This window comes from Perna viridis, chromosome 5 (assembly GCF_037379345.1).
Source record: "Perna viridis isolate PV_CMFRI_1.1 ecotype Kerala chromosome 5, ASM3737934v1, whole genome shotgun sequence".
Taxonomy (NCBI): Eukaryota; Metazoa; Mollusca; class Bivalvia; order Mytilida; family Mytilidae; genus Perna; species Perna viridis.
This window is the reverse complement of record NC_142449.1, coordinates 40,794,283-40,817,232: the sequence shown is the minus strand read 5'-3', so window position 1 is coordinate 40,817,232 and position 22,950 is coordinate 40,794,283. Positions and strand designations below refer to the sequence as shown.

Genomic DNA, 22,950 nt, shown 5'->3' with positions numbered 1-22,950 from the left:
AGGGCAATCACAATCATTATACTATATAGTTGGTCTGAATCAACCAGAAGTTATGTACCAGTAAACCAGACATCTTCTGAAGTCTTGTAATACCTTTTTTTTCTAACTGAACACATGGCTAAATTGAATACACCCTCCAATCATATGGAGGTTTGGTTTCAATGTATTTACTCATAAAAATAGCAACAATTTTTTTTTAGCATCTTACGGTTTTACTGAAGCTGTATCATCTTTAGCTGTTGTTTCAAGTCAAAAATGTGAGAAAAAAAATGAAATTCATACTCCATATAAAATATCCAAAAACTTCTGGTCTCAAAGCATGAATAACCTCTGAACTTAAACACAATTTACCAGTAACTTATACCAAAAGTTACATTATGAGGCAATGGCCTCCTTACATTGTATTGTAAGACCTATCAATTTTTGCTATTTTGGTAGTGAACAGAAAAATGTGGAAAATACTAGTATTTATGGAATTGCCTTTTTAAAACTATAAAATGATAATCATTTTTTTAACAACCAAAATTATACATGCAAATATGTTTACTTGAGAGAATTTAGTAGTGTGAACATGAAACCACAAAATTATGTTTTCAGAACATACAAAACAAATTTTGCTCTATTCATCTTCACAACTTACTTTTGGCAATAATTATCAGCTTCCAGCCAGCTATGTAAAGTGGGCACAGCAATATAGCACTTTTCATAAATTTTTGTCCATCCTGAAAATAATTCAAAATTTAAACTTATAAAGTAATACTCATTACACAAAATACTAATCTGGCTAGTATGTGGGAAAAGTTGTAGTATTTGTTTCCCTGCATTAGGTTGACCATCATGTACTTTAGTTACTTGTAGAAAGAAGGAAGTAAAGCTTTGAAAGGACTGATTGTGAACAAAATTGGTAATGATCGATTTTTTTTCCTCTAAGACTTTGAAAGAGTAATCAAAGGAACCAAGGTTATAACGGTAATAAAAAAAATGTAATCCAGGGACAAAGACCAGACATGGAAAACAGACATACACAACAAAGAACATAAAGTAACTAAAATCATACATACAAAGTAACAAAAGCAGATGAGCAACTCGGACTCCACTAAAAACTGGGAGCATGGACCAGGTGCACCGGTAGGGTAAGCGTCCTCTGCTTTTCTAGAAACACCTGCCAAGTTGCTCATAAAAAGTCAAGTCCAGGGTAGACAAACGAGGAAAGGAAAACTATGACCCGTTGAATAAATCAGTTTTCATGGTGCTGATGGATACACCATAACGATCCAAGAGTTCATGATGACAACCATAAAACTTCTGTAGTGATGACTTCAATCTTGTAGCAACATAACCTTGTTCCAGAAGCCTATCTGTTAGAGTTCTAGCATGATACAAAAAGTCTGCGTAGTTTCGGCAAGCTCTGGCATAATGTATAAAAGTATTCAAGTTTGAAAAAAAAGTTTTTTCCATGCATCCTTGGAATTGCTTCTTTTGTGAAGTTTTAAAAATACTGTTTATTACACTTGAGAGCAGAACTAAATCAAATTATCAAGTACATTTTGTACCTTCAGACTTTTCATAGTGGTTGAAAATAGATGTCAACTCCTAATGCCAAGGTGATTTTTTCGATTTCTGAATGAAAGCACTTCAGCAAAAAACGTTAACTGAGTCATAGTTTTATTTAGAATTTACTGAAAAACTTTAAAAGGTTAGTATTGTGGCTGATGGGGGATACTACCATTTCGTCACTTTAAGAAAGGTGTGTTAAGTCTGAAAATTCAGGTGTTTATCCAATAAACTAATGATGCTAAATATTGCTAGATGCTATTTTGTGGTATGTCTAGGCAAATGCACTTCCAAGACCCTGCAGAATGTGCAAAAACAAATTAAAAGAAGTTTTTTTGGTGCTCTCATACAGACCGGAAGTCTCTTTTAGAAATGCCGGAGCAAATGACGGAAACGGTTTGGGAATTTTCCGTAATCAACCCGAAGGTTTGTGTGACTCGATAACACATCACGTACTCATTTTCTGTTTTGTCATCACACAAAATACAAAAATAAATTTTAATATCGATCATTTTATAAACTCCTACTATGCTGGAAAGTAAAGTGTAGTTACTCTGCTTCCCTGGTCTCAATGTTTGACACCATCATGCGAATGATCAATTGTCTTAATAATAATAATAATGATGATGATAAAATTGTACATGATTGTACAAAGAAAACTCTAATCGTGTGCCTTTGTCTATATACATGTATCTGTGCATTTAGTAATCACAAAATCTTTTTGCCATTGCCCTGTGGGCCCATGATTGGTAAAATAAAATGTTTCGAACTATGTACTTACCTGTTGGACACACTAGATTAAAATCTGCGGCAGTCTGAAAGTAAAACAAAGAATCATGACAGACAGCAGATTAAGAAAGAACAAACTGAAGTTCTAATGGTAACGAACGAGAGTCCCGTTCAGCCACAGTAGTAAGAATTATCAAACGTCTTGTTATACAAACAAAAGACGACGGAATACGCCATTTTGGGTTCCGTTGCATAAATAACTTAGACAGCATGGTAAAATAAACCTGCAAGGAATTAGAAATTCCCAATTTCATTTTAAAAATGATCAAGAATGTTACACGATTTGTTACGGTCGCACAGACGGACAAACAGTTATAGAATGGCCACTACAGGAGGCGTCCAACACTTTTCTAGGCGGAATCATACTGCTAATGTGGCAACAGCCATAGAGCTTTTATTCTAATAATGTTTTATTCATACATTTATGAAAATTTGTACTACATGCAGTGTTACCAAGACCCTGCAAGCGATATTGTGACTGTTCACCGGTACACGCACTATCAGAAAACTACGTCAAAGCGGTTCATTGGCTTACTCATGTGGTGCATTGTTTTGTGATTGGTCGTCACCCCTAGCTATGGACTCCCATCCCTTCCCATCTACCACTTTTAATGCTACATTGTCTTAACGGATTCACGTATGATTTAAACTCCGGAATATATTAGTGGTTACATTGAGTCTGGTTCTATAGAAAATCAAATTACAATCGATTACAATTCTTTGCATAGGCTGAGTAAGTTTTGATACGCATAGAAACCATTGTTTAAAGGATCAAAACCTTCCGTGTGCCCCATGATTTTATGATAGACGATGATCGAATGTTTGCCAGAAGAGTTCTATCTTGAACTCTATGCTTTATTTATTTGATTTCCGTCCTATCTTTTTTAATCTATTCGAGTTTGAGACCGAAAACATGCAATAAAGAAATATTAAACATCGTGCAATATATGTCACCCGTTTAAAATTTCAAGCCGAGATGGTTTTTGTAAATACAGTTCTTTGATCGTTCCTGTCGTGCTCCTTTCAGCAGAACACTTTGACTTGTACTGAACTGAACATGCTAATCCAGAGAGTTTGAGTTCTGTCCACATGCGAGAATTAAATAAGCACGTTAAAATGAAAGCGCCTGTTTGGTATAAATAATAGCTTGAAACATTTAACTCAGCAAAAGCATGCTACGATATCAATGATAGAGAAAATGTAACATTTATCCATTGATTTTATATAACGAGGTGAATTAATTTTTAATCTATTTTCACATGGATGAATTAACAACAGTGATGAAATTGCAATGTAGGACCCCTGCTATGTTTACACTATGAAGACTCATTTTCTGTAAAAGAGGAATCCTAGAAACACGAAACGTCGTTAAATGAAATAATATGATGTATAGAGTAGATTGAGTTCATCTGTAAATAGCTATTTCGAAATTCGTATGGTAACAGGAATGCACGCAGACATTATGGAGGGGGTGGTCTAGATAAAGGGGTTTCCAGACCATTATTTGCTCGTGTTTTTTTGCCAAAATTTTGCATGAAATTTACTGACCAAAGGGGGTTTTAGGTAGACCCTCTCCTGGATCCGACATTGTGCTAACATGTATTTCATTTAATTTCGACCATAAGACAGAAGCAAGTATCAATACAGAACGGTCATTGTTTAACATGGTAACGTCCATGGTGTTTCTAATATGTAATGGACATTAAAGCAAACATTTCGTTTACAAATAATCTAGTGTTTATATTTTCTCAAAATTCGATAATAGTTATGTTGTAAATACAAAATTAAACATGAAAGTGAATAAATTAACACGTTTCTCTATTCATGTTTAACCACTTAAACGAGTTTTGTGGATTCAATACCCAAATTGACACATTCGTTAAAATTTCTAAATTGCACGATTAAAGAGATGAAAGTGATGTGTCAAACGAACCATATCCCTGGTAAATAAAACATTTTCCTATTTCGGTATTGACAAGTAAGATGTCTTTTTCAAGGTACACTTGTTAAGGCATGAATGTTTAGAACAAGAAACCACCGTTGACTGACAGGTGTGAGTCCCAATTTTAGCCCCAACCATTTAATGGTTAGTATTACTCTGTCTTCCGTCTGTATTATATTTGCTAAACTGTATACAGATGAATCCTATCCAAAATCAAATCCGACGGGATTTCCTGGTAAATTTTAATTGATGAACCATTTCTGTGTGGGGGGGGAGGGGGGGGGAGATAAAAAAATCATCTTAAACAAATAATCTTGAATACATGGATAAAGTAGAATGTATCATGCGTAAAAGTTGAAGAGGCCACTGTTCTTACTGTAAATGTCCATATAACTTATCATGACTTTGGAATGTTATTTTGTTACTTGCAACGTATTGCATCGGGCGAAAAGTGTATGGGCCTGTGGCTAACAAATTCTTACAGCAATTCCTGGTGCTATTCATTATTTTTATGATTTTAATATACACAAAGATTATTAGACAAAAATCTCCTCCTTATACATTTTGAGGTAAAAATTGCGTTCCATAAACGAAAAATGTCGAAACTATATACCTATTTTCAATGTCATATAAATACCGTGGCAAGGACCAGAATGTTAAAAAATATATAGTATTCATTATCTTTGATTACCCGTGTCGGCAGTAGCACCGTAACCTAGAATTAATCAGTTACATGTACGTGTACATGTTAAATAACCTTTTTTGTAAAAAATTCAGAAACTGAACAGGGGAATACCAACAAGAGCGGGATAATCTGTATAGAACCAATATAAAATCTATTCAATGTTGTTAGTTTAGCTTCCATGTTTATTCTTTATACCCAACAATAACGTTTAAATAACCTTTTAAGAGTTCAAAACTGTGATCGGAACCAATACTAGACTAATCCTTCCATGGCATAACGTTATGGGTCCTAATTTGATCTTTTAAACAAACAATGGGCCCTTTATACACTGTTGACTCCACATTCCAAAGTATACAATGTACATTTGTAATAAAATAAATAACAACACATAATTTCCCGTTATTGTTTCTCTGTGTTGTGAGGTGTTTCAAAGTGTTGCATTAAACCCCTGAATAACAATATGATCTTGCTGTGTTTGAAGGACAAATTACTACTTATTAGAGAGTTTTAAATGTTCTTTTTTTCTTTTATGAAAATAATATGTCATTGGGCTGTTTAACATTATATACATTGACACAGAGTGTTAACATAACAAACAAACTAATGACTTAACCGCGAAACAAGTCATAAGGGTTGAATATTACATAGAAATGGTGCAAAATAACCGTGAAACAGATAAATGTTTTGCTATAAACAATACACTACCAAAGAAATGATTTAATTTTAACTATGTAACATTTTTGGTCCAATATATATATGCGCGATTTTAATTTGACTTAAAACAAGTAGACTATAAACAAAGATGTACTCAACACCCTAAAATCCCCTTGCTGGGAGATCATATCTAGCTTAACTCTTTTGCTGCATTATACGTGCTCATAATTTCATACTTGTGTTTTCGACTCAGCTACATTTGTATTAAGCACAAGACGTTGCAAAACAATGTCATTTTTGTGCAATAAACAAGAATTGCCTGGACCCCCTTTATAAGTTTCTGGATCGATCCTGCATTTTATGCATTTCTGGATCCCCCTCTAAACACAGCTTGTTGGGTTTGCAATTATTTCTCGTTCTGAAATGCATGAAATATCTAATACAAGACGTTAAACCATAATCAATCGATCAGTCTGAACACAACCTGCTATAAGCTTACACTGTTTCTCATTACTCTGGAGAACGGAAGTTAATTTTGTTCCTTTATTTGTCAAGTTGATCTTTTATCAATAACGTCTTCATTACAGCGATCTTTAACTACATCGAAGTTCCGTTGGTAATTTTGTGGCAGAATTGATTGTTGTACATATTAAAAATAGTATCTATAGAATCGAACTAAAAGAGAAAAAAAACGGGTTCATTTAAACCTATCGAATTGCTTGCAAATTCATTTCTGGATTATATGTACTTTTATTTCGCTGCACTTTAAGTTAAGTTTCAAAGTTAAAATGAAGAGAATAATAGCATATTTTGTAAGTGTTTTATTGTTGAAGGGCGACTGTTTATTATTTTAAAACATTAAGAAAAACGATATTGACGCACACTAAGTGTTAGTTATATTGTGTAACTAGTCTGACTAGATCCTGGTTGTTGTAGAAAATGTTGGAACCCCTTCCATCTTCGGAAAAAAAAACTCTTAATGTCCTGCAAATTTTCGACAAAACAGAAGATTGATTAAAAGCCTGATACCCCCTTTTTTCTGGAACCCTCTTTTTCAAAATCTCTGCGTGGATCTGTCTCTGATGTTAAAGGGTGAAAATCGAAACCGAACATAAATGGGCATAAACACGATCTGTTTATATATGCAGGGTTTCGGTTAATCCAGGGTTCAAGCTTGACATATTTGTCGCTATAAACTCCGAGATCTATCATCACGGTGTATTCAATATTTCAATATTGATAAATGTATAGTCTATAATTGACGAAAGGTTTTAAAAGGAGATTGTTATGGTTACCATGGAAATAGAAAATATTGATTCATCATGCAGTAAACACCTAACAAAATGACAACAAAGGGTGTATACAGTAATTATATACTATCAATACCTAGTTTTCAATATACAATGTATGGAATAAAAATAGATTTCAGTTGAATTTTCAATCTTTAATGTCTCCTTTAGATGTTGAGCAGATCTAATATATATTTACAGAACAATAAACAAAAACGAGCACGAACTGACATCAGACTTTACAGTATGGTCCTTCGAACCTGGAAATAAAAGTCCTTCGGAATCGAGGTTTCGAATCATTGTCGCAACTGCTAAAAAATGGTCCGAATAACAACAAATGGACGGATACACAGGGAACAGATACTGTGTATTATTAGCCCGGTCCTCAACGAACTATCTTCAAAGAGTAGTGAGAAAAGAAGCAAGGTTTCCAAGATTACTCATAAGCACGATATGGTCTATCGTTAAGGTACAAGTATTTATGTGTTTACACAAAAACAAAAACTTCTTGGAAATTAAAACCTTCTACGTTATGTTTAATTCAAGTTTTCAAAAGACTGAAACCAGGAAATATTGAACTGAACTATTTAATGATTGAGAATACTATTATTGAGTGTAATCGAAAAAAACAGATCTAAAATGGGTCGTGTTATTGAGATCTATTCAGGTTTGAGAAGTTTTAAATTCAAAGTAAACTTACCACTGTATAAAAGAGTAGAGACAAAATCCATACACTATATAAATATGTTTTCATGTTTCAATCACCTGAGAAACTTATCTACGTAAAAATCTTAACAATTCACATTCACAAAAAACATAAATCCAGTTTCATTTGAAATTTTATTCCCTACACTAATCTCTCCTTAGTTTTTCCAATATTGAAATTTCACTCTGGATATTTTAATCCGATTTTAAAAAAGCGTGTTTCCATTTTCACTTTTTTCCATGGACGTCGCCATCTTGTATCCACGAAAGCTTCCGAGTTTGAGCTTTACTTCACAAATGGTTTGTTGTTGCGAAGCGCTACAAATGCTCTGTCATCCGTAAAACCAATGTCATTAAGGCCGAGGAACAGACGGGGAATCCGACACGGTTGCTGAACTCCTTGGTATTTAAATATATAGTTAATAGGTTTTTAAATCTAAATATTTGAGTTCGTGTAGAGTGTGCATTGCGGTAATGTGCATAGTGATAATTGGATGTCAAACTGATCAATTTTTACATTTAGTAAAACAAGGAAGATGTGTTATAATTGAGATGTTTTCATGCAATTTTCTTCTTGGGTGAAGTCTTTTACTGACAAAGGGCTGAGAGAAAAACGCGAATACATTTCACGCAGTGATCAGAAAGTTAAAAAGATACTGTAGCACAAAGGTTAATATAAGTTGACAATTATAACTAGTAAAAACTGCATGATATAAATCGTCTGAACGCGTTTTATCTGGAGATATACATTTGTATATCATAATTGTGAACTACATATTTTGTTTAACTATACTTGTATCCGCATTTCACGGCTATTCGTTACCTAATGGGTATTATATTGCAAATAAAAGTAAAACTTACACAAATTATTCCAAAAACGCAATAGGCAAATAATTTATATAAATAACTGCGCTCCGAATTTACTTTTGATGACAACACCCATTTACGTAAATAAAAAATAAATAAATAAGTGCCATATGTAAGACTCGGAACCGCGATGGGACGCAGGGGTACGCGGAAGTGCGATAGTAATACACTGAAGTGCGTTTGTGTTCACACTGGACTGCGATGATTAGACATGGTTGTTGACTGACTATAGCAACGCGGAAATGCTTTGGCCATTACACGGAGGTGCATTTGGAATTTCCTTTTGTACTTCGCTGAAATGTTTTGACTCTCATGTTTTTCCGTTAATATTGTAAATATACGGAAACCTTAAAATACCTTAATTAATTAACAAAATGATTCTCACAGGTAGGACACTAGTCTACATGCAACTAGAAAGAACTTTGCTTTCATTCGTTTCAATGTCGCACTTCCATTTATTTAGGAAATTATAAAAGCAAAATTAATACACAGTTTACTTCCACTTTTTACTATATTATCATTTAGGAATACTAAAACAGTTACCGAAAAATCTACGATTGTAAGTAATTGTCCCGCCAAAATTTACTTTAAATTTACTTAACTCGATAACACCCAGGATCCCATATTTTGATTTTGCCTTCTGACGTACCTTTTGTTAAAAAAATTGTATAAAGACTAGTGATGCAGAAAGGAAGTCGATTCAATTTCCATTACAAGCGCTTAGGTATGTATGTACGATTTCGTGACAACGTTGAATGGGATTCCAACGTATTTCCGCGTATTAGCGTTACACACTCAACGTACTATAGTGTTGACCATCGCAGAACAGCGACCATCGCACTTCAGTGTCCCCATCGCACTTCCGAGTATTACGTACATATATTAGTCAATTTACCTCATAAGATCGACACCGTTTGACAGATTAGGTTCCGTTACTATAGAATTGACGAATAAAACAGCAAGACATTACTACAGATTATCATTTGGTAGTAGGGACGTTTAAACGTTGTTGTTAGTTATTTTAAATTTCATTCAGGAAATTAATGAAACAATTGTGAAGCAGCTTTTTATCAATCATATATAAAGATAAGCTATCACAGCACAGACTCGGTCATCAAAGTGCCCCGTGCAGGTCCGGGTGTTAAAAGAATAGGCCTGCAGCAGCGCTAAGCTTGTCGTAAAAGGCGACTAAATAGTGCTCAGAAACCTAGCCGGGGGCTAGGCGCTCTGCCCACAGAGCAACTGGGATGTGTGCCCCAGGTGGTGGAATGGGGTACCCCTGGCGTGTTGCATGCTGGGGTTGTCAGGCTATAATACAGAAAACCTGACCGCAAACCATAGTGGTGCACCGTGTTGGGAAAGATGCCACGTTCCTCGCACGTTAAAGAACCCTGCTGTGGTATTCGGTAGGAGTAGGAACCTTTGCGCTCCGCCACAGGAGGCTAAATTGCCCAACCTTACCCATTCCCCCTTTTTCCAGTGGCAATCAAAATTTGTCGACCCTATTATCCTTGTGACCCATCCTTTTTTTTCTTTCATGTTCATTTTATCATCCATTTCATGTTCATTGTCTGAATATATCTGAAATATTGCTGCTCGGACGTTAAACCCCAACAAAACAAAACAAACAAACGGTCATCAAAGTTCTGAATAGGGGTAGTATGTCCATGAGGATTAGTGCTTGCTCCATCTATCCAATATTCATCCCGACTAGTATATAAACACGTGTCAAAATCCTTTCAGCATTTAGAATATTCCATTTTAATATCATAATTTCACCGTCATAATTAACTTTACTGAAGGACTCGTTTCCGGAAATATACTCAGATGGTGTCCGAAACCGGTCGATTGTTTAGATTTACAAATCATATTTCCGGTTACCACATGTGGAAAAAAATCATCTTGATTTGAAATGGCAAACCAAGATGCAAGAAAAATAGCCACTGTTGAAGTACATTTTGCGCAAAGACTTGCTGCAAATGAGAAAAAGATAAGGGACAGAGCAATTAAAAAGCTTCGGAAATGGCTGGAAGTTAGATCCCTGGCTAAAAAAGGTTTGCACGTTACACTTACAGCAATCTTATAGAAATTTTAATCAACCATCAATTACCATGAGTGAATATTTCTGAAACTTAAAAATCTTTGAAATTGCAAATTATTTAAAAAAAAATACAGATGTAACAGTTGGTCTAAGTTTTTTAAAACTGAACAAATTCTTCTCTGCTTCTTGGAAGATCATTTTCTAAATGCTTCTCTAAAATTGAATGAATTGCCCAAGGCCAAGGGCCCTTATAGTGAAATGACCATTAAATTGCACAAATTACATGTGTTGCATCTGTTTCGTAAATTTATCTTAACCAAGTTAAGTCTGCAATTAACAAACAACTGATTATCTATTTTCTGTCACCTGTTTTTTTTAATTTTTGTTATGGATAACACCCAAACCTTACGAATAAAAGCATGTGCGTTTTGAAACAACAACGTAGAAATTTACATTGATGATTACTATGAGATGACAAACATCATTGAATTATCTTTTGTGCCACATTAATCTGCTAAAGCTTATATTTTGTAGCCTAATGTGCATTTGGAGCACACCAGCGGAAACATTACTTGACCCCCAATATGTTTAATTGACTATCCTGAGTTTATTTTTGTCATTTTGAAAGGTTCCATATAACCAAATGTATGATATGGTGCAAGGTACAATAAAAATGAAAAATGCATATTCTTTTATGTCTTTGGTTGTAAACATTTGTATACTTGTATGTCATATATTTTAGTACATTTGCACATATAATTTAAGCACCAGAATTGAATCAATGTATATCTACCAATGGGTTTGAATAATCTATACTATTTCAGAAAAAGCATTTACAGAAGCTGATTTACTTAAGATCTGGAAAGGTCTTCATTATGGTCTTTGGATGCAGGACAAGCCATTATTACAGGTGAGCAATTAATTATACTGTTCATTAGGATAAAGATGATGTTGGGGGAATAAATTTTAAATAAATACTTCAGAATATATAATATATCTTTTATCTGTTATGTATATTTTTCAGTGCTCATTTGGTGCTCCCCAAGTAAAAAAGAATGTGAAAATATCTTCAGTGATAATGTGCCCAGATTATTTGAAACCAATAGTTTTATTATCTCTTTATTGACATGCTCTATTGATTCAATGAAGAGTGAAAATGCAATCAAAATAAGCATCATAATTATTTCCCCAGAAAAAACAATAAAAACATTGTATTAAGTGTAGCTTCTTTGATTCTGATATACATGTAGCATGTCTGTTTTTTTCATGAAAGAGTCACTCAGCCCAGGTTTTCTACCTTGATCATTGTTTTGCAGGAGTGAAATCAACATTTGTTTTTTTTTAATTTTTGCAGGCTTTTCGTAATATTTGTGTCACATTTTATAGTTCATTCTACAGTTTTACCTAGTGTTAAAATTAGATAGATCAGATAGTTGACTTATATGTACAATATTATTCTGACTCAGTAGCAGTTCAAGCTGGTTTATATTTTGTAGAAATTGTCAACACAGATATACAGTTTATAAGTCATTAACAGAAAGAAAATTGGAACTATCAGAAAAAAGGACATGTATAATTTAATTCTAATATTTCTAATATTTGGAAAATATACGTGTGCCTGTCAATCTTTATAATTTACATTTGTGTACCTGATATTTAATAATTTTTTTGTATGAGCGATGCTTAAATGCATGGTGTTTTTTTTTTCTACAGGAAGAGATGTCAGCCAACATTTCACGTCTTGTTCATGTATTTAACTTACCAGAGTCAGCTCTTCTCTTTGTACAAGTTTTTCTTCAGACTGAGGCTAGAGAGTGGCATGGCATTGACTGTTGGAGAATTGATAAATTCATGATGGTTTGTACATTGTAAATGATTATAAATAAAAAAAGACGCCAGCAATGTTTGCAGTTTGCATATATACTCTGCAAGAAAAGACTGAATGAAATAAATAGTCTAGTTTGCTCAAAGATAACCAACCAATCAGAAAGCTTGTTAAAAATCTAGGAGAGCCATGTCAGGCACAGATTCAAATTCTTCTTTTCATATTTTGTAGTACTATAATAATATGATTCTCTTTTTGTAATCTGTTTATTTTAGGAAAGCCATGTCAGCTTAGATACAAGCATAACAAGGAACATTTAGACCATGATTATAACACAAACAATATTTATCCATACAAATATGCATCAATTACATTTGTTTTGCTGTTTTTACAGCTGTTCCGTAACATACTTACACAGACCCTAGAATACATAAAGAAAAGGAAATGGAAGAAGAGTCTGATATCAAATTTTACTGATGTTCTGTCAAGTAAGATATTGACAGAGGCTGAGGAGAGGATTCCTGATGGCCTGAAGATACATTTAGCAGATATATATCTGGATGAGTTGGAGAGTGTTGGTGCTGAGGAGGTACATGTAATATACAACTATCTTCTTCTTACTATATCCATATTCTTTTTGGCACAGCTAACTGTTGTCAAAATTTTATTTGGAGATCTATGAACATTGTGGAAGTCTGTTTATTCATATCACTTGAATTGTATCAAATGATCCTTTGTGGATCAATCAGTGTTTTTATTACACTTTTCTGAAAGCAAAATTTGGATGCAATGAGCTCAGAAGGACTCTTGTGACAAATAAACAGTATTGCTACACCTAGCCATATGTCTTCCATGGTTGATAAAATTTAAAGTTTGTTAGATGAAGTACATGAACCTTCTACAAACTGTCAGCAAAAAACTAGTCTTGGTCTCAAAAGTGTTGGACCATTTAACAATGTACCAGAGATGGATATACTCATAGATGAATCCAGACCATTTGCATTGCTTTCTCCATCTGTTGCATAATTCTTAAAGGCACCAAGTAATAATAGCATGGACTCATTGCAAGTCAAATTACAATCAGATTCATTATTAATGAAGAAAACCAAGTACCTTGATTCTAAATCTGATTATATGTTAATATCTTGAAGGAAATTGCTGTTTTTCTTAAGAGAACGTGTATTTTTTATTTCTTGTTCCAGCTTTCACCACAGAAGATATTGAGTTTCCTTGAACCATTTAGCCATTACATTCAGACATCTAAAAAGTAAGATAAATATACTCTCTATATATTTGTTCAATTTTCTGTTTTGTAAAATCAGAAATTATTTTGTGTTGCATTTTAGGTTTCAGATAGGGAAATCAAAGGAACCAGTATTTGGATTGTGACTAGACATGAAAAATAGACACACGCACACAAAATTTACATTTAGGGGTCCTCAGAAAAATCGGCATCTACAGTTTGATGTATAATGTAAAAAACTCTATAGCTCAAGTTTTAATTACCAATTATAAGTCTGTCACATTTTGTTGGCAAAAAGAAAAACATGGTGCAAGTTACAAGTTTAAAGTAGTCATCTTTACATGTATTTGTCAGTTGTTTCTGTATCAACCTATAAACGTTTGATATAGACACGTAAAGTCTATATTTAAAAATTAATTTCTTGCAAACTAAAAGGATTAAGTTGTCTACTGAATGGCTTTTAGGTTTAAAAGTAATTTCCATAGGTTAGTACAGTCTTTTAAATTAAATAAATACTCTATCAAAATTTGATGGTCTATTGAAGTATTCTGTCACTTAAATGATATATGCATTTGTATTGCAACCATTCTATTCAAGCAACCAAAATGTATTGACAGTATATTGATAGATGAAAACAGTCACTAACAGTATACAACGCTTTATCTCTGCCTAATTTCCTTCTCTTGCATGTACTACTTGTTAACGTAACGTCACTATCAGGGTCCACCAGTTAGGAAGAAATGTAAAAACATGTCGTAAGATTTGAATTGTAGTACAAAGACAATAAAAGGTATTTAAAATCGACACGAATTGGAAAAAAAAAACTTTACAAAACCTCATGTTCAACCCCAATTCTATACCTCTTCTCTATTTTGTATTTATTGTTTATGGAACTTCTTATTGCTGAATTGCATTCAACACGCTTAAAACACAAAAGAAATTACATGAACTGAGATATTTATTGCTTTTTTTTACAGTTGGAACATTGTACTAAGAGTGATATCCCGAGTGTTTAATGCTATCATTGAGCAGACTGTCCAAGATGCCATGTCAGCTGCTGAGAAACAGCTAGAAGTAAGTCTGTAGACTTCTATCTACCAGATAAAAAAAATCAGTGTTTTATTTTTTGTATTTAATTATTAAGTACTAAGAATAACATTTCTGCAAGGCCATTCGATGTTGTTCTTGGTATTAGTGCCATTTTCAATGAGGCAATTTTTATTTAATATTTCATTGCTGACTCCAGAAAATTTTATTGGGCTTTTTACATTGATCATAGCTGGAAATAATGACAAGGAAAGTATTGTTTTTTTTATTATTTATATAAGGCATTCTGCTACAAAATTAAAGAACATTTTAAGCTGAACTAATAATTCTTTCTTTTATTGACAGAAAGAGGAAGAGGACAGTGACAATGAGAAAGATGATAATGAGGATGATGAAGACATTCCAGTCAGACTTCAGGTTAGTGATCTCTATTTTACACACTTCACAAATCTAAACCAAAGTTTGCCAAGAAATGGAAGGTAATACAGAAATGTATTGATGAGTTAAAGCTACTGTAAAGTTCAATCTTACATGTGAAATTCAGGTTATTGTTAATGACAGTTGTTTTTTCAATTTTCTAGGTTGGTGATAATTTCCCATACAGAATTTAAGGAGGTAGACCTAGGGTAAGGGACACAACTCTTAAAAATCACTGAAATGTTTGCATTCAGCATTTGACATCAATCTCATGTAAGCATCAAAGTAACTTGGACTGATTTCATTCCATTTCAAAGGAAAGCTTGAAAGGGTTTGATGAAATCGAGTATGACACAAACACATCACTGATTTCAAGAGTTATGTCCCTTACCCTAGGTCTACCATCTTAAGATGAATGTGTATTCATACATACTACATACCGGATACTGTTACAATGAAAGTTTTTTTTTATTATATTATTAGCCTGATTAAAGAAAGAATTCAGAATTACTTGATATTGAATAATAGACTATATCTACCATATAGTAATTATATGTTTTACTTTCATTCAGTATGACTTTAAAGCTCTAGCTGATAGATTGTTTGCATTAGGTAGTAGTACTGACTGTAGGAACAGAGGGCAGATTTATACACTAGTTAAAAAGTAAGTCAAAGTTCAAACAGAACCCAAATTCTTTCAGTTGTTCAAAAGTGAGTGAAAAGTAAAGCAGGGGTGGATTTCTATCCTTGTTTAAAAGCTATTAAAAATGAAATTAAGCAGGGAACTTGTTATTAATTAAGCGATATAAACATATACCTCAATAAATAATGGTTCAGCAATAAAATAAGGACAGTAGCTACAAAACATATTTTGAACCAAAGAATTCCACTCTAATTTCATTGAAGAAGTTCATGTTAAGAATTACAGTTTTTTGCTACTTTTTCTATTGTTATCCTTTCACTAGGTAGTTGCTTAAAATTACTATTTTAGTGTTTATGACAAATTAAGGAAATTTTTTGTAAAATTTGAGAAAAAAATTCCAAGAAGGAAACTATTTTTAGTTATTGAATGACATTTTTGGCGCAAGGCAAGACAATCTATATCTGCTAAAACCTAACCTTTTTGTTTTGAGCTTTGATATTTAGTGTAATTACATATTCTGCTACATGAGAGTTGATTCAATTATATCATTGATAGGTTTAAAGATTTAGATGAGGGTATATTACCTCAGGAGAAGGGTGAAGAGGAGGAGGAGGCTGATGTCTTATCTAAGAAAGATATCAGGGATGCTGTTAGACTTCTCGAAAAATCTGATGGCAGCAAGAAAAAGAAAAAGAAAAAAAGGAAAAGGAGAAACAAGCAGAAAAATCAGGAGGGTAAGGAGATATGTATTGTAGGGAAATCAGGAGGGTAAGAAGATATGTATTGTAGGGAAATCAGGAGGGTAAGGAGATATGTATTGTAGGAAAATCAGGAGGGTAAGGAGATATGTATTGTAGGGAAAATCAGGAGTATAAGAAGATATATGTTATAGGGAAATCAGGAGGGTAAGAAGATACGTATTGAATGGAAATCAGGAGGGTAAGAAGATATGTATTGAACAAAAAATCTGGAGGGTAAGAAGATATGTATTGAATGAAAAATCTTATGTTTCCAGATTATTTGAGCATACTGGAAGAACTGAAAGTTAATATAGATATTTTGCCATTATTGTGATACATGTATCTCCTTTTTAACGTCTAGAGGTATATATATATGAAGGAATTTTCATCTATCAGTCTGTCCATACATACCTTGATTTATGCACCCTCTCCTAAAAATTCAACATTTCATGAAAACTTTGTTTTGGATGAGATTTGCATTAGGAAAATAATTTTTCCTTAATGGTTACAAATGAAGTTAATCTTACAAGGGGGATACATAATAGGTCACACTAATTCAAGGTAAGGTGTGGTGCATAAACACATTGAACCTAGATCTGTGCATTGTTAGTGTATAATTTGTGTGTAAATTGATCAAAAATAGTCAAAATAAAGCTTAGAACTTAATGAACTTTAAAAACAAATTTGTAAAGTACTGCATACAAAAATGTATGCACACTGATTACAAGTGTAAGTATTTGCTTCCATGCTGTCAGTTAGCAGAAAATTTTAAAATGGGGAATTTCGGCATCATTCAAGTAAATTTTGTAAAGATTTCTGCAAACAATGACATTGTACCTTTAGTATACAGATTTTGAAAACCTTATTTTCCAAGTTTTGCATTGGTACACTGGCAAATATTTTCATGTGAAATTCATATGTATTATGCTTCACATGAAATTCATGTGACCTAAACATGAAATGAACTTGATTATCACATGAAATTTACTTAACACGAATTTCATGTGCACTGTTCATGTGAATTCCATGTGAAGGCTCATTTCACCCAAATTCAATGTGAAGTCTGTCACAAAGTTTATTTGCTCAATTTATTTGCTCAACATGCTGTAAGGTCACTCACAGTTCTAATATTTATTGTGCTTATATTTGTTGTTGGTTTTCAGAAATAGATAGGTCATCTTAAAGAAAGTTATTCAGGTTTTATTGAATGTAATTGTCTGTACTTAATCTTGTTTTATGTAATAGTTAGTTTATTACTTTACATTGTAGGGAACCAAAGTGGCATTTCTCAAGAAGATGATGATGAAACTGAAAAGAATAAAGGCAGCAGTGAAACTAAAGATGAATTGAATGATGATTCTGGAGTTGAATTTAACTCTGAATTTGTGACCCCCAGAGGAAAAATTGGCAGCAAAAAAAAGAAAAAGGAATATGCTAAAATGAGTGAATTATCATCTGAAACTGTGTCACCTTTAGTGAACTCTGGCAGCGAGGTTAGTAGGTCAAATGTCAACAGTACAAAGAAAAGTGAAGGAAAAAATAAATCTAAACTGAATGAATCTATTGAAACTAATACTGATGGCAGCAGTTCAGTAAATGGACATCTAACTCCTAAGTACAAAAAAGGGAAAAAAGTAGAAACTGATGACTTAAGTAGTGGAATGATAGTTAACAAATCGACAATTAGTACTTCAGGTACTGACAACTTAGAACATTTATCAAAATCAACTGGCAAGAAGAAAAGAAAAAGTTCAGCCCCAAATCATGACCCAGAGTTGTCTGTGACATCTGAATCTACATTAGGCAAAGAATCTGTCATAGAAACACCTGAAGTGAAAGTGGCTAAAACTGACCCTGTGTCTTTAACAAAAATAAAGAGCAAGAGGAAAAGTATAATTTCAGATAATGAAATATCTGTAACTCCTGTTCTGAATATGCCCAAGCTTACAGAAAATGAACCATCGTCTTCAAAAAGGTCAAAGAATAAGAGAAAGAGTTCAGTAAGTACTACTGAAATGGAATCTGTAACAACACCACTCTCATCTAAATCACAGAAAGCCAAGATGACTAAATTGATAGAAAGTGTTGATGGGACTGCTGCTTATACTCCAAAATCTACTGGATCTGAATTTGCACAGTTTGAGACCTTGATGAAAACACCACCTGCTTTTGTAAGAAAATCTGTCAGTAAATTGAAAACTCCAAAAACAGCTCCTAACAAAAAGGTAATATCATTACTTCTACTGTATGCACATTGTATTTTGAGATAAAATGGCAGTGAATCTTACAATGGAAACAGGAAATTGAATCTAAGAACATTTGTTGATGTGAAATTTGATGCTTTGTTTAACACATTTAAAAAAAAAGGATAGCATATATTTGTAAAAAAAATCCATATTGTGACTGAGAAACATGTATAAGTAGTGAAAATTATATACTACCTAATCTTTATAAGCAGACCATTAAAAAGGATAGGTATTTTCCATATACATATAGAAAAATATACATGTACATATGTCATTTAATAACACAGAAATTTTAGCATGCAATAAAATTACATTGGATCCTTGAACTGTACACATGCAAATTAAGTTCATGAGAAAATTATGTTTATCTAGTGTTGGATGAATTTGTTATAAAATTCATGTGAAGGCTTATGAACTCAAGTTCAATTGTTATTTGCTTTATTCTGTTGAAATTATTGTAAAAGTGATTAGGCAAACAAAAAATAATAACAGGTCAGTTACCTTACCTACCCTCATTTTTTTGTGTCTGTCCTAAAGAATTTATGGCCATTTTAACTAAGCACTGTTAAAAGTCTTGTTTCCAGATTAACTCATTGTAAAATGTTTTTGAAAAATAAAATAATTTTCCTATCTACTGGAACTTATTCTATTTTTTTTCCTGACTTAGTCAGTATATTATGTCTGCTAGATTATTTCATTATTTTCTTTTGCAGATTTCTCAAGAACCACCAGCATCCTGTGTAACAGATTCCAAAAAGAAAGTCATCTTTAACATGAAAAAGAATGAGTCCCTTAGTAAGTTATATTTTTGACTCAACCTTTTAATTAGTAAAGATCCATGTTGATAGAACCAGCAGACCTGATTTTCATCCACGTCAAATCTGGATATCACTGTTATAATCCTGTCAATCTAGCAATCTGAACAAGTTGCAAGGGAAAATCTAATCTTATCTATAGCATTATGACCCAAATTAACACAGAAGAAAGTCTAACAAAATATGAAGTTTTGAAACCTCAAAATAAGCTATTTAAATTTCTCAGGGAAAGTATCTGTGGAAAGGGCAGATAACTCTGCAAAGTAATGTTTTTGTTAGATGTTTGTGCTATGTACATGTGTATTGGGAATAGCGCTGAATATCTGAAACATTTTCTGTTGCCATTGTTCACAGTTTCAAATTTATTTTGACTGGATTATTATGTTTCTATTTTACATTTTTTTTTTACTTGCCAATTTCTGCAACAGAGGTCTTGTTGCTTGAATAACTTAATTGCAAAGTAGAAACAATACCTTCACACTTATATTGGTAATAGAAAATATTTTATCAATTGAAATTTGGTTGAAATGCTTAGCAAAAAATTCCTGTCATTTTTGTCTCTCCTGCAGCAAGTCATGGAGGGCAAGACTAAGGTATTGGTTTTCTGGCAGGACATCAATAATAAGGTTTTAGTGTGAATTTTCTTGTTAGGTCTGTTTAATGTGAATCATTTGTGCTAAGTCAATCATTTTTGGTATATAGTTGCATTAGCATCACTACATCACAATTCCATATCTGTTTCATGCATATGCACCTGCAGTCAATATCAGATTTTGAATAACAGCAACCTTGTGCAACAGACAAGACCTATCACTTTGATACAAGAATTTAAATTGCTATTTTATTTCAAAAATAAAACCTGTTTTCAAAGACACTTGTGTTATCAAGCTGTTTTGTTATGCTGATTTTTATCATTTTGTTGTTGGATATGGGATGGAATTTTATGATTTATAAAATTTTCCATTGTTGCTTAATTTTTTTCAGGTTTTCTAGACAGCATAAAATTCAGTCCAGGCGTGTTCAACCCATCCAAAAACCCCGACCATGGTATTCTCAAGACACCTTCACCAGCCGTGACTCGTAGCCAGGCAGCCAAGAAAAAACAGGCAGCAATGAAAGGAAACAAGAAACGAGCTTCAACAGGAGGCATCAAGAGCCGATCTAAAGCTTCAGATTTCTTTTAATACAGGCTGTTATCATTTGTTATACTATTATCAACTATTACAGTGCTAGAAACTTCATAAAATGAGTTTGTCTGGAAAAAATTCAATCATTAAATTAGGAAAACACAATAAATTTTATTACATCTTAAAATTTTATACTAGGAATACTGGTATATATATTCAAAGATCTTCACTTTAAAACAAGTGGTATTAATATCATTTTTTGTGAATAATGCAAATTAATTTCACTCATGAGAAATAAATCTAACAATATTGAAATAAAATGACTGGAAATTTGCTACATTGATACATGTAAATAAAAAAGTTATCTATCTCCTATATAAAAGCAGTAAATAGGTAGCATTACTCCTTGGTTTACTGCAGTATTGTCCACATTAGGTAATCTTGTGGTAATGGGGATATTTTGCAAGGTTTGAAGTTAATTGTATATTGGAATCACTCTTTCCTTCATTCCATCCATCCATCTTTTAACTTCCAATGGAAATATCAATTACAAGTTTAGTATGTAACTATATGGATGGCATATATTGTAAGTGGTTTTGGTTGGGTCCATTATCAATTTCGTGTTTTGTGGGGCTTTGCCATTTTATTATGTTTGACACATATATAATCCCTTGCTTTATTGCACCTGATACACAATATTTTCCCCATATTTTTCAAAGGAGTAAAGCTATTATGTTGGTTTAAGTGCCTTTTAGTTTAGGTAAGTAAAAAAGCAAAATAGATGAGAAGCATAAATTGTCATATATTTAATGATCATGTCACTTTAATATTAAATAAAATAGTTCGTTGAAGATTGTAATAATCATTACACTGTTGAAATGAATTCATTTACCTTGTTAACAATATACCTTTTTTTAGAGCATCATGTTGTTTGTTATATACATGTTAAGCATATTTGATCCCATATGGAACAACTTTAGGAATTCAGTTATAAAGCAGTGATGGCTTTCTAAGACAGTTATACTACATGCAGCAAGATCATAATTATAACAATATAGATGTAAAGGTCCATTACAGCAAGTAAAGTGAAACCTGTCTACAATAAACCCTGAAATCGAGGTTCTTTTGAAAGTCTCTTTTTATGAACCTGGGTAAACTGAACAACTGTCCATACCAAACATATTTTAAAGACCAAAAGAGGTTTGGTTGATAGGTTTCATTGTAATATACTGTGAAATTGCTATTGTTCATGGGGTTCCAATTTTCATGTTCGCGGGTAGACCAAACAATGATATTTGGTTCCCAACGGAAAGAAGATTTCCATAGATGTGTATACGGAAAACCTCCAATCCAGAAACTGGAGTTCCTTCCTTAATCTACGAAAATCTACTGAAATTGGTATCAATGAATTTTTATACTTTCAAAGTAATTAACTTGAGGGAAGACAGCTGATCTTTCCTTGATTTAATGACAATCACATGAGGAACTTAATTGGAGAACTAACAAAACATTTTAAACCTTCTATCAAACATAGATAAAAATACCTTAGAAAAGTTGAAAGTTTATTGTTAAACTGTCCAGTTAACTACCAGTTCAAAGTCGTTCAATCAAGCGAAGGTCAATTCTATTCCCTGAAGATAACTGAGGGTTCGATGAATTTTAAAATAAACATCTGCAAAAGTTTACACTAAAATAACTATGGGAAACTGAGTAAAAATGACAACACAAACACATTTTACTTTTTGTATATGCAAAAAATTTGAAGATTCCTTTCATAAAAGAAATATTATATGTAAACATTATTCAAATCATATTTATATAACCACAAAAAAATGCTTATAAATTGTAAATGGTATGCTGCTGTTGTTTGCAGATTATTTGGTTTCAAGACAATAAATTGAGTACAAATGTATGGATCTTTTTGAAATTACACCGAAGGTGCTATATGACAGGAAGGCTGGATTGACACCTCATTGGTTTAGAAATCATAGTCTAAAAAGGCTAGAAACAAGTCTTTTCATTATGTCTGGACTTACCTGTGTGAGGATGGATCTCTTGGAAATTGTATCAAGGTGTTATACCACAAAAGAAAGGATGGAATTAGATTATTTTTATTTTTGATCTAATCCTGTGTCAAATATCAAATCAGAATCAAAATTCAGTGTTATATCATGCTTGAATAGTGTGTCCATTCTTGCCCTAACTGTTCTTGGTTCAACCCCGGTGGTCCTATCAAGCTTTGCACAGTAAAGCATAGAGTTATTTTATGGTGTGTGCACAGAAAGACATTGGTTTGAAGGTAGGTGTATAAACAACTAAAT

The 22,950-nt window shown here is 32.8% G+C and overlaps 2 protein-coding genes across 15 annotated transcripts in view; one reads left to right on the top strand and one right to left on the bottom strand.

The window, feature by feature from the left end:
* The window catches only part of LOC148617719 (uncharacterized), a 79,371-nt gene extending 71,376 nt beyond the window's left edge, over positions 1 to 7,995 (bottom strand). For 13 of the 14 annotated variants that reach the window (XR_015922520.1, XM_088585219.1, XM_088585226.1 and 10 more), the window contains exons 1-3: positions 7,614 to 7,995; positions 2,336 to 2,369; positions 641 to 722 (exon numbers count right to left, since the gene is read on the bottom strand). Coding sequence is in view for 13 of the 14 variants with exons in the window: in XM_088585219.1 (XP_088441345.1) it covers positions 641 to 722; positions 2,336 to 2,369; positions 7,614 to 7,667 (170 nt within the window). In the remaining variant the exon portion in view is untranslated. The remainder of the gene's footprint in view (positions 1 to 640; positions 723 to 2,335; positions 2,370 to 7,613) is intronic. The other variant, XM_088585231.1, reaches the window with a different exon arrangement.
* A 2,338-nt stretch (positions 7,996 to 10,333) lies between these two features.
* LOC148617718 (uncharacterized) lies at positions 10,334 to 21,480 on the top strand. The gene is made up of 12 exons (XM_088585242.1): positions 10,334 to 10,539; positions 11,351 to 11,436; positions 12,240 to 12,383; positions 12,746 to 12,940; positions 13,554 to 13,618; positions 14,572 to 14,668; positions 14,987 to 15,058; positions 15,631 to 15,722; positions 16,257 to 16,435; positions 17,711 to 18,666; positions 19,401 to 19,482; positions 20,487 to 21,480. The coding sequence occupies exons 1-12, from the start codon at positions 10,398 to 10,400 to the stop codon at positions 20,684 to 20,686; spliced, it is 2,310 nt and encodes a 769-aa protein (XP_088441368.1). The 5' UTR covers positions 10,334 to 10,397; the 3' UTR covers positions 20,687 to 21,480.
* The last annotated feature ends 1,470 nt before the right edge of the window (positions 21,481 to 22,950 follow it).